Raw genomic sequence first — 17,101 nt, forward strand, 5'->3', positions numbered from 1 at the left:
AGCATGCTTGAGTCTGATTGCAGACACGGCGGATCTCCCTGCAGTCATTCATTCGCCACTGCCAGCTGAGTGACCCAGTAATATTTCTTGAAATCCAGTCGACCTATCCCAACGTCCCCTACTGAGCTATACAAGGTTTGCAGAGCTATTCTAGGCTGAGAACCACGCCACAGTAACCTCCTCAGAGCCCATTCGATGTTCTGGAATTCCTGATCAGGGATTCTAATGGGGGTGTTATGAAGGATATATGGATACCTAGGTAGAGTCATCATTTTAAACAGTGCTGCAATCCCACAAAATTCATTATGCTGGCTAAGGCTGCCAAAACATTTTAAGAGCCAAAAGTGCAGACCCTTGGTGTAAACCAAGTGATACTAAAATTAAACAAAATAAACTTTGCAATGTTGTGTTATTGTGTGCTGTCATCCGTTCTATCCGTACAAACGATTGCCCCATGCTGAATATTGGGCACTCTTTTCAATCACTTGCTGTGTTTGGACTTTTTATTTCTGATCTATATATATATTTTGTAGATTATAGCATTGCATTCCAAGCGTAAAACAATACTATGCTTCTTTATCTATCTGTGCACATCTATTTTGTGTAGAATCCACACAGACGGTGCAAGCTTTACAATATTCAACGAACGATGGTCCTCTAACAGCAACTAAAGAATTGGAAATAAGAAGTTTGAAAGAAGAAATTGATAGGTTAAAACTGCAGGCAACAGGTAAGTTTATTTTGTGAACGTACAGTAATTTTAGTGTGTGAAATTATTTTTTATTCTGGTTGTACCTCAAATGTTTTTTCTAGTTCTATAATGGCAACTTCATTATATGCAGTGTGCAGCCAAAGTTTTAAGTAAGAATGTGTTTTTTTCAAAAGGATCCTGATCAGTTAAGCTGCCTGTGACAAAGCCACACTTCCTTATGGGCTTGGAGGGGCTTTGGGGAACAAGGATGTCCACCGGCAATGTGCTACCTGTGAGGGGGTGAGGGCTATGTGGGAATACATGGGAAGCAGCTGAGATTGATTAGCCTTAATAGTGGCAAACAACCCCATAAGAAGGAACAAGTGAAAGTGAGGAATAATCACTCCCGCAAAAGGGATACAAAGAGACTATGGAATAACAAAGCAAAGCCTTTACCAGTATATTAAACTAATCAAGGTGCACTAGAAGGGAGCTGTGGTTGCTGCACTAGGGGACAGACTAAAGAGAGAAGGAGCACCAGATGAATTGAAGATCAAAGAATAGGAGACACTGAACTGAACGGTTGCTAAGAAAACTCAGACCAGATCCCTATGCCACTTATGCCTTTGAGTGCAAGAGGATTTGGAAAACGTATAGAAGCACATTAAGAGGAAAATACAATTCTGAAAAAAAAACAGGCCCAGGATGACACCCTGTGGCTGGAGAGATCACAGCCTGACAAAAACCCTAACCAAGAAAGAATAACTGTGCACCAGTAGGAGTGTGTTGAAAGGTAACCACATTAGCCAAGAAGGGTAATCTTTAACTATAGCCTGAGAATATACATGGCTCACAAATGACCTGAATCGAGGGGAGGAGGGCGATCTTGAAGGCAGGAAAGTTTTAAGAAGAGATCAGGGTGCTATATCCGTATAGCTGAGTAGTCCATGAGTTAGAAGTTTTCTATACTCCTAGGTCTATACGTTTGAACCAAGGTATTTGCTGGGAGATATATTCTCTATAATATAAACTAGAGATGGGAACCTTAGGAAGCACAGTAATCCCACATTTGGGCATGTGAGACACTTTGTGTATTTCCATTCTGATATCTTTAGTGTAGAGATCCTTATTGTTTCTAGCTGGATTCTTTAGAGCCGTGGTTAGTAAACTGTGGCTCTCGGATGTTTTGGTATTTGACCCTAGGATCCCTCACCACTGAATGTGCTGGGTAGGGCTGATGGGAGCTGTAGGGCACAAAGATGTGGAGAACAGCAGGTTGCAGATCCCTGCCCTAAAACCTGGACGCTTTAAACCCACCAATCCTGACAGGTTAATACCAGTTCTGAACTTTACATTTTGGGCCACATCACGGGTTCGGCGGTGTGGCCAAAAACCGTGGTAATTTGTCCAAAATGCTCGAGGTAATTCCTCTGCCTTACCGCCACAAAAAGGCCAAATCAGCAGAATTAGCAGCAATGGTAATTCCTCTGAAATGTTGATGGGGTCTTAGACAAAAGGGGTCTAACATTGCTTACCACCACTTTTAATCCGGCTGTAATTACGCTGAAACCAAGTGGCAGTAACGGTAAATCCGTTTGGTGGTATTTCACCAGACTTGTAATGAGGCCTTTTGTGTATCCTGTTAACCCTACACTTCATTCCATACAAAGTTGTTTTCTTTCTTCACAGTATTTGATGCTACCACTGTCATCCTTGATCCACATGTGTGACACCCTATTGCACCGACCCCAGATATGCCAGTTCACAATTAAAACGAGCTTTGGCAATGTCAACAGTTTGTTCTTTTGCTTATAACTAGAGTGACTAAAGGCAGTCCTAATTAAGACATTCTTACAGTAGGATGTTTACAGCTCCAGTTAAGTCCTTAACTTTTAGAAGACTGCTTTGAAAAAACACTGGCAGGCACTTTGAGTGCAAAGTTTGATGGTAAGGACGAGCTTAAAGAGTGTCCATGAGGAGGTGTTTTGGATGGGGAAGGGCAGGAACTGGGTGGGAATGGCCATAGGGATTAGCATGCCATGGCCAGTTAATGGGTGGGCAAATAACCAAACACCACGTTCAACCTTGTATACTTCCTTATATGGCATTTCTCCCTATTTGCAATAGTTTGGGCTTAGCCAAGGCCAACAGTGAAAGCAGAGCCCTCTTCAAAGCCATTAAACACTGTCGGTCCTCTGTCCGACCCACTCGCACCGCACTGCATTGAAAAATCCACAGCCATCAACAAGATCAGCATGATCCACCAACACATAGAAACCAGAGCCACAACTGACCGACCACTACAAATCCCATCTCGCAAAGCCACAATACCTAGACAACTTTCAACACAAGACCTCTCTGCCAACCTTTCATCGCCCAAGGCCACATTGTATGCAGGTGACTTCCTTCCTGGGCCCTTCCATCTGAAGCACTACTCCCTTAACTGACAATCATTAACCGCTCCATAACTCGAGGCACCTTCCACTCAACCTTCAAGACTGGACAAATCCTCCCGCTGCTCAAGAAACCAGCACTGGACCCTCACAACCTCAGCAATCACTGCCCCTTCACCCATCTTCCCTTCTTTCTTCAGTCCTACCAGTCTGGCTTCAGACCCAGATGCAACACAGAAACAGCTACCATCAAGGTGATCAACAATGCCCTTAATATCTTTGATGATTTCCATCCTTGCCTCCTGATTCTCCTTGATCTCTCAGCAGCATTTGACACAGCAGACCACCAGACAATCAATGACAATCTACATCGTCGTATGGGGATCAGCGAGATTGTCCTTAGCTGGTTTAAATCCTACCTGGCTAATCGGCAACAGTTTGTACAAATGGATTCCTCCAGATCACTAAGTCTACCCATCACCTGTGGAGTCCTGCAAGGATCCATCCTGTCCCCTTCAATCATTACATGGAACCAGTCTGAACCCTCCTTGCTCTACACAACATCCATACCCACCAATGCGCAGATGGCACACAGATCTACCTCAAGCTTTTGTCAATCGAAGACATCGACAGGCTGATTTCCTGTGCTTACCTGAAGCTTAACCACCCCAAGACTGCATTTATACTGCTGACCAACAACACAGATCACCCTGACTTCCAAACCTGGCTCTCTGCTGTGAACCTAACAATCAAGAAGAAATCACCTCATTTCGCAGCACGAGGGACAATACCAGAGAAACCAACCACTGATGGACTAGGCAAAGGGTGAAAAGCAGCTGTTGACCAGCCAATTGCCCCTTAGCCTATGAGTATTTGCTTTTGCCTTTCTCCCTGTTGCGCCTGTGAGTACCCCACGCTTTTTAATTGCTGTACTGTCTCTACACACTGTGCTACACACCTATAATGCATTCACTCCTGCTGCTCCTCCTATTCACCTCTCCCTATGCTTTCTTCAATCACGCTACAACTTCCTCCTTTCCTGTCCCTATTATAAAACTCACAACTCGAAACTCCCATCACTCCATCTCTCTTCTACCGCCTTCCAACAAACAAAGCAGATGAGCTAAGAATGCCACCTCTTACACCTATCCACCTCTCCTCTCTTCCTCCAAGACTCAACTTCTCTTTTCTTCCGTGCCTCATCAAATGAACATTGCACTATAGAATGCTCAGTCTGTATGAAACAAAACTTCCTTTATCACTGACTCCTTTCACCCCATTTCTCCTCCCCTAGACCTTCTTGCTATCACTGAAACCTAGATTTCTCCATGTGACACTGCCACTCTGGTGGCCCTACATGACTCCAAACTATCCTTCATTCGCTCTCCTCGACTGACTGACGGAGGTGGAGGTATTGAACACCTACTCTCTTCCTTCCTCAATGCCTCACAAATCTCCAATGCCGCATCCTCTCCTACCTCTTTTGTAGTCACCATCTCTACTATTGCTCTGCCTCACTCGGTTCACATCATCTCCATCTATTACCCTCCTGGTCCCACTGAACCATTCTTTGATGATCTTGGGTAACTGCTTGATTCTCTTTCCACTAAACATCACCTCATTCTCTTAGGTGACTTTAACCTTCCTGCTCCAAACACAGAAATCTGAACTTGAGTCTTTTCTTAGTGACCACGCTCTCCACTCTATCCATAACCTACCTACCAACACAGGGGGTAACTCTTTGGGCCTCTTATAAATTTCCACCGCTCTCTCAGCCACTACTACTACTGTAATACCATCTATATCTTATCACTCAATTGTTTCCACCACCACCTCCTTTCTACACTCTGACCTATCCTCACCACTTGCTTTACCTATTACTAAAAGGAAATTTAAACCTTTTGCCATTTCCCCTCCTTTCTCTCCGACCTACAATTCTGACGCTCCTTCACACCCGATACCTCTTCCACCAGCACTGCCTTCTCTAGCTTCTAATCCCTACCATACGACTCCTTCTGCTCTCACTTTCCACTGCTTACTTTCATCCCTAAGTCTCAGCATCCTCAACCATGGGTCACCTCGTTCATACGCTCTCTCCGTACAGACGTGCGTCAGCTTCTGCACAAATGAAGGCATGCCCACTCGCATGAGAACTGCAACTCTACCTTTCTGCCCTGAACTCAACAAAAAGGGAATTCTACCTAGCCCTCATTGACTCTGAATCCAACCATCTTCGCCGGTTAGAGGGCACCCTAAACTCACTCCTCACTCCCTAGCTGAATACCTTTCTGCAAAAATACTTAAATGAGCCTCTCACTTGATCTTCCTAACAGTCCCTCCTCCTACCTTTTACACTCCACCTTCTCTGCCTCTATCTCCCACTTAAGTCACACCAATACTGACGAAGTACTATCTCTACTGATGAAGGCTAACCCCTGTGCCCCATCACATCCTCTTGCTCCTCAGCTAGTCAAGCTTATTGCCCCTTTAGTGGGGGTCTCACCTCGCTGAACTCTTCAACATGTCCTTCGACTCCGCTTGCTTTCCCTCGGTTTTCAATACGGCCACAGTCATCCCTCTCCTAAAAAAGGCAAGGTGCTGACCCGAACCACCGGCCAACATTCACCCTGTTTCTCTCTTGCCGCACTACTCTAAAGTGCATGTGTTCAACCGTCTTACCAATTTTTTAGATTTTCCCAACCTTCGAGACCCCCTACAAGCAAGTTTTCGCTCCTGTTACACCACAGAAACTTCTCTCATGAATGTCTCAAATTTCACTGCCTCTGCTAAGCACTCCAACCTATCCTCTATCCTAATTCTGCTTGACCTGTCTGCTGCCTTTGACACTGTTGATCACTTTGATATCCTTAATGCTGTCTCTCTTCTTGGAATTCGCGATCAAGCCCTTGCCTCAATTGAATACTACCTTGCACCTGTCCGATTCTGTCTCCAGGAGCAACACCTCTCAGATCACCCTCTAACTGTTGTGTGTTCCACAAAGCTCTGTCTTGGGTCCGCTCCTTTTTACAGTCTACACTCTACACCTATGCTCTTGGGGGCACTAATCTCCTCCTTTGGTTTCTTGTATCAACTCTTTGCGGATGACACCCAAATCTTGTTCTCGTTTCCTGAACTCTTCTCTGATCTCTCTATCAAAATTTCCAACTGTCTCCCTACCATTAAATATTGGCACTCTCTGATGTTAAACTCTACCAAAACAGAGGTGCTCTTCTTCCCTGCCAAAAGCTCTCTCTCTTCTCTATCCTCCACACTCCCCTACTTTTCTGCAGCTAGAAACAGTTGAGTTATCTATTACCGTTCTCACACCTTCTTTACTTTCATCTCCAAAAGTAGAACAGCAGCTTGTCTCAACCTCCTAGGAATTAGGAAAATCAGGTACCTCCTTCCTTACAACACTGCTCCATTTTATTCTGTTTTCCTCACTGTGTTCTTTCCCCTATATTTGTAAAATGCTCCATTCCTTCCCGAAGCTAGTCCTGCAATCAATAAATTCCATAATAAAAATCATCTGCAAAACTTCAATGTTGTAATTTCATATTTTTCCCAGTGATGGGTAGTAATTCACCATCTGTTATTTTCTTCTTTCTTTTCGTTCTCACGGGCACTGACGCAGTCGCTTGCTTGTTAGCTGTTCTACATGGCAAACTAGTTGGTAAAACTACATATTTCCCTCTAGACACTGATACCTTCAAAGAGAATTTCTTACAGTAACACATTTGCAGATGTCTGAGGCATTCCCACGAGGGGTTTGTAAGGAAGGAATGGAATCAAAGTAAGAAGGACACAAGTGATCCTAGTTCAAGGATGTTTATTAAACTGTAAAGTGAGTGAGATAAATGCCTAATCTAAACCTGAATCTAAGATGGGAGCAGGCTACGACCATCAAATAATAATAATACAGTCCTTGTGGAGACTAGTCAAATAAAGAGGGCCTATACTAAAAATAAAAATTGCCAATCCTTACTGCTATGCTTTAAAAAGAGTGTGGGACAATGTCCACAAGAAAAGTCAGGATGTTATGGCCGGGGGATCACCCTTCCCCACGTTTTTAGCATGGGACAAGGCGGAACTCGAGAGCGCAGCAGACTCCTGGACTTCTCTGGCACAAGCTTACAGTTCCTTTTCTCAGTATCGGGGCCTTCTGTGCCCAAGTCTCTTCTAATGCAAAGTCTTTTGCTTCAGATGGCCTGATACGCCAAAACAACAAAATACAAGTTCCTTCAGGTAATCTTCACTTTGGGCGAGTCCCTTTCACCCTTGGATCCTCCTCAGCTGGGCTCCGTTCCTTCTCTTAGTCATCAGCCTACCTCAGTCAGGTTCAGATCAACCACTCACAGTGGACATCTCTCAGTCGGGTTCGCACTTGTCATCACAATGTTCACGGGTGTTTTGTCATCATGTAGGATTCACTTCCCTTTGCTTTCTCCTGGCATCCCTTGTCATGATCTCTGCTTCCAAAAGGTCAGGGTTTTCCCAACTCCCTTGGAAGCAGATCCATAACCCAGGTTCCGAGTGCCAACCAGTCCCAATTGGGACCTTTTGGACCCAGTCCTGGCGCCAGTGGCACCAGGCTCATAAATATGCCCAGTCCCAGCGCTGGAAGCGCCGGGCTCATAATGCTTGGGTGGACTTACCTGCAGCAGACCATGCTGCTTACCTGCCTGCCAGTTGAGCCTCTGATCCTCTTCTGTTTGGAACTACTTTTCCTGTTGGGTGGGGCAGGAGCCACTCCCTAGATTCAGAACACTGGAACTCTTCTGGAAAGCAGGAACTCTTTTCTTACTAGGCGTGGCTGTGGAAGGAGACACCTAAGCACTACAGGAGGCTATTTAAACCACACCCGATGGATGAATCTTGCTTTGCGTTATTCTGCATCCTCTGCAGCAGAACGCTCATCGTGTCTTCTGCATCTGATCCTGGGCCTAAGGAAAAAAGCTTACCTACTCTTCGTGCGCTCCGGAGGTCTTCACACTGCATTCCGGCATCTGAAAGACAAAAGCTTACCAACTCTTCGCACGCTCCGGAGGCCTTCGGCGCTGCATCCCGCATCTGAAAGACAAAACAAGGTGCGTTTAAAGACATTGGGGAACTTTAATACTCACGTGCCATTACTCCTTTCCACATCTAACCCAGTGGGTATTCCGGCACCCGGCAGCCGCTCCGAACTTGTACCTGCAAAATAAAAAGACAGTTAGAGCACATCGTGAAGCAGGCAACAAGCGCTTACTTACGTGCTTCCAGGCGCTTCTATTCATCACACGGGCTCCATCTTCAACTCACTTCAGCCCGTCATCCGCCATTGCCGGAACCCTGCAAAACAAGAAACATCATTACTAAAGACTTTAAAGACATTAGAGTTAGTCGAAACTTACTGTTCGTGCAGTAAACGACGGACAGCAGTCCTCTGAAGTCAAGAGGCCTGCTCCCCTTATCCAGTGAAGAAACTGGTTACAGCACCCTGCCCCGAGGCAGATGGAGAGCACGGCGTTCACTTACCTAAGGTGAGAGCGTTAACCTTTGGGGTTCTACAGGAGAAGAGAAAGGGAAGAAGAGAGAGACATTCAATAACCCAGTTCCTTAATCCCATATTTTCTATCTGCAGACATCTCACCCTTCAAGTCAGACATACAGTGCACAGAGGTCCAGCCCAAAGAGCCAGCCGTGTGTTGCACATCACCTTTGAAGATACGGTATATGCCCAGTCAAGACCGGCGCCTCTACGGGAATCAGGTGAGCGTTACAGAACGCAAAGCCTACCACAAAACTCCCGTCCAGGCGCTATGGAAACCTCGGATACCGACCAGCTAGCCCAGTTACTTGGGGAACTAAGGGCAGAAGTGCATGCAGCCCGTCAGGAAACGAACGCTCTAAGAAGGGAACTGATTATTTCCAAGGAGCTAACAGATGATCTCGCTAGACAATTGCTACAGTCACAAGCCGGACAGACCCCGTTACCCGCATCTGGGGGAAATCTTCCTTCTACATCCTCTATGAATCCAGTGCAGATCAACCTACCTGGGAATGTACCTCTGGCTCCGCCCGAACGATTTTCTGGTGACCCAAAGAGGTTTGCAGTATTTATCAATCAGTGCCGGTTGCATTTCTTATGCCGGCCAGCAGCCTTTCCAACTGATCAAGCTAAAGTAGCTTTCGTGCTTTCGTACCTTAGTGGCAATGCGGCAGACTGGTCGATCCCTCTAGTAAATCAAGATGATCCGGTCCTCCATGATTTTCAAGCTTTTCAGCTCAGTATGGAAAAACTGTTCGCAAGACATTCACAGGGGCAGGCCTTGGACAATGAGCTTCTTTCGTTGCAACAAGGTAATCAAGACCTTTTGGCTTATATTGCGTTTTTCAACAGACTGATAGTGGAAACTCAATGGCCTAAGGACAAAAGGATTACGCTGTTTTATAGAGGTCTACGTGGAGAGCTCAAAGATGTGTTAGCCCAAGTAGTGAATCCCCCACAAGATTGTTCGGACTATATAGACTTAGTCGTTCAAATAGATCACAGACTGCAGAACAGGAAGGCCGATCGTTCCAAGTTTGATGCTTGAGTATTTTCCAAACCGCCAACTCCTGCCAAAGGAGTAGACTCCGGGGAACCCATGCAAATAGGGGGTCTGAAAGGTCCTCTAACACAAAAGGAGCGGGAAAGGAGAAAACAGTTGCAATTATGCCTCTATTGCAGAAACTCAGGGCACTTTCTTCGAGACTGTCCGGTGAAACCTGCCAAGAAGGCAGTAGGAGCTGCAGTTACCAAAGTTACAAACTCTGAGCAGGGAAACAACCTCGCCCGACAAGAATAGAGGTCCTCTTGCCGAGCGTGAAAACCAGTTCCGTGACCTCGCATTTCGTGATACCTATGGTCCTCATTAGCCCTGATAATCCGGATCGATTACGTGCAATTGAAGCTTACGTCGACAGCGGTGCCATCGGCAATTATGTGGATCACGAAATGGTTTTGAGGATGAATCTAACTCTTTGTCCCAAGGCTGTAAAGGACGTCATTACTACGGTGGATGGTACGGAGATAGCCTCGGGGCCAGTAACGCATACCACTCAAGAGGTGACGCTAGTAAGTCAAGATGGACACCATGAGAGTGTTCGATGTGATCAAGGCCCCTCAGTTTCAGATTATTCTAGGAATACCTTGGTTAGAGAAACACAATCCTCTGATCGATTGGCGAGCAAGAACGGTCCAGTTTCCAGAATGTGTCTCTACTTGTCACCCTCCACCTGGTGTGGCACTGGCAGCAATTTCTTCAGAGACTCCCCAGTTACCTCCCGAATACCTAGAATACCAAGATGTTTTCCGGAAGGATCAGGCTAACTCTCTACCTCCTCATAGGTTTTATGACTGCCAGATAGACCTGATACCTGGATCTACTCCTCCTTGTAGTAGAATCTATACCCTCACCGAGCCTGAGAACCTTCACCTTCGACAATACCTGGATCAATACCTGGCAAATGGGTTTATTCGTCCTTCCAAGTCCCCTGCTTCTTCAGCTTTGTTCTTCGTTCCAAAAAAGGAAGGAGACCTTAGAACTTGTATAGATTATCGCTCCCTGAACCAGATCACCGTTAAGAATAGATATCCGTTACCTTTGATCCCTGAACTCCTGGACCAAGTCAGAAAAGCATGCATATATACAAAGCTGGATCTTAGAGGAGCTTACCACTTGGTACGAGTAAAAGAGGGCGATGAATGGAAGACGGCCTTCCGCACCAAGTATGGGCTATTTGAATATCAGGTCATGCCCTTCGGACTTTGCAATGCCCCGGCCGCCTTTCAATATTTTATGAACGATGTCCTCAGAGAGCTCATAGATGTGTGTGTTGTTGTTTACATTGACGACATCCTCGTTTATTCTTCATCGGAATCTGAACATCGGAAACACGTGAAAATGGTCCTCGAAAGATTGCGTCAACACAAACTTTTCGCTAAGTTGGAAAAATGTGTTTTCAACGTGACTGAAGTTGAATTCTTGGGATTCATATTATCACCTGGCGGAGTGCGTATGGATTCAAAGAAGTTCGATGCAGTTCTCAAATGGCCATCACCATCCTCCGTAAAAGGTGTGCAAAGCATGTTAGGCTTCGCTAACTTTTACCGCAGGTTTATCCCCGAATTCTCTCGAATAGTCCAGCCCATCACTGCCTTGTTAAAGAAAAACAAACGTTTTGAATGGTCTACCGAGGCGGAACAAGCTTTCCAGGATTTGAAGACTAAATTTATCTCTGCACCAATCTTAAAACACCCTCGCCCCGAACTCCCCTACATCGTGGAAACTGATGCTTCAAGCCTTGCCATGGGGGCAGTTCTATCACAAAAGGACCCGGTAACCAATCAGTTGCATCCCGTGGCATTTTGGTCCCGCAAATTCTCGCCTCCTGAAATAAATTACACGATTACTGACAAGGAACTTCTGGCTATCAAGTCTGCCTTTAAGGCTTGGCGGCATTATCTGCTTGGGGCCCGACACATCGTTACTGTGATTACGGATCACCGAAACCTGCAATATTTGAAAACGGCAAAAGCCCAATCCTCTAGACAACTCCGTTGGGCATTATTCTTTGCCGAGTTTGACTTCATAATTACCTATCGACCTGGTACAAAGAACGGTAAAGCTGATGCCCTTTCTCGGATGGGAGTGGAAGAACACTTGATCAACCCTAAACCTGTACCAATCATTCCCGAACAAAGAATTCTGGGTGTAATCGCCACAGAATCCATAGAGGAAGTTAAGGATAAAGCCAGGCAACTTGTAACTCCAGCAGACATACAGAATTGGCATCTGCAGGGAAAGGACTTTGCAGTAAAGGACAACTTATTGTATTTCCAAGAACGATTATACCTACCCAGCACTGGAAGGACATCCCGGTATGGCCAAGACCTCAGAAAAGATCAAGCGCTACTTCTGGTGGCCGTCTTGGAAAAAAGATATCAGAGACTTTATAATGTCCTGTGGAGTATGCGCCCAAAACAAGAGTCAAAAGGAAAGACCAGCAGGCCTCTTACGCCCTATTGACATCCCACCTCGCCCTTGGCATACGCTTTCTATGGACTTCATCACCGATCTACCTCCATGCTCCGGAGACAATACGATTCTAGTAATCGTGGACTTATTCTCCAAGATGGCGCATTTCATTCCGCTCAAAGGCTTGCCAACAGCAGCAACTATGGCCCGAGAATTTCTCGAAAACATCGTCCGACTGCACGGTTTTCCTTCGGTTCTAATTTCGGATCGAGGTAGTCAATTTATTTCTCATTTTTGGCGAAGTTGCTGTCGGTCGGCTCAAATTGATGTGAGACTATCGACCAGTCACCACCCTCAGACCGACGGACAAACCGAGAAGACCAATCAAACTCTGGAACAGTATTTACGCTGCATGCTGCAACAAACTGAAAAAACTTGGAAAGACATCCTTTGGATAGCCGAATATGCCTACAATAACTCTGTCCATTCGGGAACTGGGAAAACCCTGTTTTTTCTTTTGTACGGCAGTCACCCTCGAACCTCGGAGTTGGATCCCCTCCAAGATCTTGAAACACCAGCAGTAGACTACCTGCATTCTACAATCACCCAAGCCTTTAAGGAAGCTGTTTCTCACCTTCAAAGGGCTAAAGAACAATACAAGAAAGGAGCAGATCAACATCGGAAGGAAGCCCCTCAATATCAAGTAGGGGATCAAGTCTGGTTATCCACCAAACATCTACCTCTAAAAGGGCCACGCACATTCAACCCAAGATACCTTGGTCCCTATTCCATCACTACCATAGTAAACCCAGTAGCGGTCAAGTTGGACTTGCCCCCGCACATGAAGATACATCCGGTCTTCCACGTCTCTCTATTAAAACCCGTGCAACCTCAAACCCGACTAACTAAATCTCCAAAACCTATCCTAGTTGATGGAGAACTCGAGTTTGAAGTCAAAAGCATTCTGGACTTCAAGATCTCCAAATCTAAACTATTTTACCTAATTGACTGGAAAGGCTACGGCCCCCAAGAGAGATCCTGGGAACCTGCTGAATATGTCCACGCTCCTCGCCTAATCAAAAGATTTCACCGAACATTTCCTGACAAGCCAAAACCCCCGGAGGAGCCCAGTTTGGGAGGGGCCTTGAGGGGGGGTACTGTCATGATCTCTGCTTCCAAAAGGTCAGGGTTTTCCCAACTCCCTTGGAAGCAGATCCATAACCCAGGTTCCGAGTGCCAACCAGTCCCAATTGGGACCTTTTGGACCCAGTCCTGGCGCCAGTGGCACCAGGCTCGTAAATATGCCCAGTCCCAGCGCTGGAAGCGCCGGGCTCATAATGCTTGGGTGGACTTACCTGCAGCAGACCATGCTGCTTACTTGCCTGCCAGTTGAGCCTCTAATCCTCTTCTGTTTGGAACTACTTTTCCTGTTGGGTGGGGCAGGAGCCACTCCCTAGATTCAGAACACTGGAACTCTTCTGGAAAGGCGTGGCTGTGGAAGGAGACACCTAAGCACTACAGGAGGCTATTTAAACCACACCCGATGGATGAATCTTGCTTTGCGTTATTCTGCATCCTCTGCAGCAGAACGCTCATCGTGTCTTCTGCATCTGATCCTGGGCCTAAGGAAAAAGGCTTACCATCCTGAATCCAGTCTTCAGCAACACCTATAAAGACAAGAAAGAACAGGTTAGCATTACGGTCTTCAGTGACAGCTCTTCACTTACCTGGTCCATCGGCTGTCACCAACGCCTCGCGGTGCATTCCGGCATCTGAAGGACAAAGGCTTGCCTACTCTTCGTGCGCTCCGGAGGTCTTCACACTGCATTCCGGCATCTGAAAGACAAAAGCTTACCAACTCTTCGCACGCTCCGGCGGCCTTCGGCGCTGCATCCCGCATCTGAAAGACAAAACAAGGTGCGTTTAAAGACATTGGGGAACTTTAATACTCACGTGCCATTACTCCTTTCCACATCTAACCCAGTGGGTATTCCGGCACCCGGCAGCCGCTCCGAACTTGTACCTGCAAAATAAAAAGACAGAGCGCATCGTGAAGCAGGCAACAAGCGCTTACTTACGTGCTTCCAGGCGCTTCTATTCATCACACGGGCTCCATCTTCAACTCACTTCAGCCCGTCATCCGCCATCGCCGGAACCCTGCAAAACAAGAAACATCATTACTAAAAACTTTAAAGACATTAGAGTTACTCGAAACTTACCGTTCGTGCAGTAAACGACGGACAGCAGTCCTCTGAAGCCAAGAGGCCTGCTCCCCTTATCCAGTGAAGAAACTGGTTACAGCACCCTGCCCCGAGGCAGATGGAGAGCACGGCGTTCACTTACCTAAGGTGAGAGCGTTAACCTTTGGGGTTCTACAGGAGAAGAGAAAGGGAAGAAGAGAGAGACATTCAATAACCCAGTTCCTTAATCCCATATTTTCTATCTGCAGACATCTCACCCTTCAAGTCAGACATACAGTGCACAGAGGTCCAGCCCAAAGAGCCAGCCGTGTGTTGCACATCACCTTTGAAGATACGGTATACGCCCAGTCAAGACCGGCGCCTCTACGGGAATCAGGTAAGCTTTACATCCCTCTTGTCAGGTTCACATTGCCATTTTTAATACTGTTCACAAGAAAATGATTCTAGACCCCTTTGGTTCTATCTTTACCCAAGTCCGGGTCTCAGCCCACAGTCAAGCTTTCTCTCAAGCCCCCAGTCAGGCTTCACATAGTTCTATCATCACTATGAAGTCGCAGGCATACCTCCGTCGGGTTCACGTTTTCCCCAGTAACACAATACACTTTGCTTAGCTCTTCTCTTCTTTTATAATATTCATAAGTCTTAATGACTTTTTAAACAATACTTTGCCATCTCAGTCGTCAGCCTCCCTCGGTCGGGCTCAGACCATCCAGAGCGATTGCCAATTTAAACAGAAACCTCCTAAAGGGGATCTCATCTCACTGGGTCACTCTGTTAGCTTATGGCAAGCGTGGGTTTTTACCATCACAGTTCACACAGCGTTCCCCTCAGCCGGGCACAAATCCCAGTTCCACAATAAAAAAACTTCTTCAATGTCTCAAGGACTTTCGAGTGTACAAGGGATTTGGCTCGACCCCTGTATGACCACGTTAACACCTTATACCGGCCTTCCCTATGGCCTCTTGGTACTTGTAGTTTATTTTACTCTTAATGTTCAACATAGTCTCTTTGTTCAGGAGAGGGGTACCAGCCAGAGACTTTGACAAAAATGCCCACGTGGCGCCGGCCCACTCTATCGCTGGTTCCAAGTTTGTCACAAATACCTTCTGTTTATTTATCTTCTTATTGTTGCCAATGCAACCTTAAGCTCAACACAGTACGGTTGACTATCAGGCTCTTCCGACTCACCGGCTGTGCTGAGCTCGTAGGTAGTTCCTTTGCCGCTGGAGTCAAGGATGGTACCACAATGACAACCACGTCTCCCCGACCTGGCTATCAGTGCGGGTGGGTGCCATGTACCGCTGACATCCATCACACCATCTGCTAGCTGCGATTCCCAGTCTTATGTTGCTTTCATCAGAGTCTTTGCAGGTCTGGGGTGAAAAGGGCAAGGGCAACTCCCTCCTTCATGCCCTTTCAGGTCTCGCCGCCTTTCTTCTCTGTTTGAACTGACATCCTGGAATGGCTGCTTCCTCATGCATTCAGCCTAACTTGGAGTGTGCTCTTGTGCTCTGCCTTTTATCCCTATGGGGAAGGATAGTCAGGTCTGTGTAGTTGTCAGTAATTGCCTGACTCTTGTGTTGGGACATGTCAGGTAAACGGCCGGGTATTAGTCCATTGTCGTTCACGCTGTGAGAAAGTGTTTGTGTTGGAAAAGTGGGGGTTGGTGGGGGTAGAGTGTAGTAAAGCAATGCCCATACTTGAGTTAGGTTGCTTATGAGTAAGTTTACTTCCAGTTCTTCAGTTGCATGTTACAGGACATAAAGACATAAGGTATAAGACATAAGATAGATCACCGGCACCCATCACCCAGGGAGGGAGGGACCAACTGACCCATAAACAGAACACTCAGCACAGCCTTCTCTCATACATCAACATTCCACTTGGTACTTGCATGACCTCACAGTACAAAGTGGCTAGCTCAGCTGGCTCAGGCAGTGCCTGAAGAGTGTGACATAACATAGAGTTTCTATGTATCCTACTAGGCAGGATGGGGAAAAGGTTTCACAAGGTAGGTCACACCGTATCTTAACCTTTTGGTATCCCTCTTCCACTCCCGAGGACTCCTTGTCCAGGTGATCCTCCCTCACTGGTCCACCCCCAGGAACTGGATCCAATAGCGATGGCCGTGTCCTGGCCACCTGGATGACAGATCCCTGGTGACTAGTGTGTGAGACGCCCTCAGGTTTCTCACAGGTGCCTGTTAAATAGCACAACGCTGAGAACAAGTGGTGAGCCAATTTTATGTGCATGTAAAAGTGTGGGAAATATACCAGGGACAAAACTGAACAAACAGATAAATACATATATAAGAAAACAGGTCACTTACAAAAGTAACATTATCCTAAGGGAGAAAGTGCTTCAAACTAAAGAGGAGTAATAATTAAATGTACAGAATGAAATTAAGCGTCATTAGAGGCAGTAGTTGGGATCAGGTAGGGAGGATCTGGGAGAGGGCAGGTGGAGCTTCCTCTTTATCAAGTAAGTGAATCTACTCTTAGGTATAATCTTACCTACGTTTTTTCGCTGACCCCAAGTACGAGGCTCAGAGAGTCTTGCACTGTCTGGATGTCAGGCACGCTCTGAAGCTCTATCTGGACAGAACCAATGGCTTCCGAAAGTCGGATGCACTTTTTGTCACCTTCGGGAGCTCCAGACCCGGGTATCAAGCATCCAAGTCTTCTATTGCACGGTGGATGTTTGTGGCCATTAAAGAAGCCTATAAAGGGCAGCACAAGCCTCTGCCAGCTAACATGCACGCTCACGCTGTCAGAGCCAAGGCCACGGCCATCGCTTTCCAGCGGCAGGTCCGTG

The 17,101-nt window shown here is 46.5% G+C and overlaps 1 protein-coding gene across 2 annotated transcripts in view; it reads left to right on the forward strand.

Moving 5' to 3' along the window:
* The window catches only part of CDC42BPA (CDC42 binding protein kinase alpha), a 1,600,792-nt gene that overhangs the window by 641,277 nt on the left and 942,414 nt on the right, over nt 1–17,101 (forward strand). For both annotated transcript variants that reach the window (XM_069608679.1, XM_069608678.1), the window contains exon 11: nt 608–730. In XM_069608679.1, the coding sequence (XP_069464780.1) occupies nt 608–730 (123 nt within the window). The remainder of the gene's footprint in view (nt 1–607; nt 731–17,101) is intronic.

This window comes from Ambystoma mexicanum, chromosome 4q, assembly GCF_040938575.1.
Source record: "Ambystoma mexicanum isolate Mex_15411 chromosome 4q, UKY_AmexF1_1, whole genome shotgun sequence".
Lineage (NCBI taxonomy): Eukaryota > Metazoa > Chordata > Amphibia > Caudata > Ambystomatidae > Ambystoma > Ambystoma mexicanum.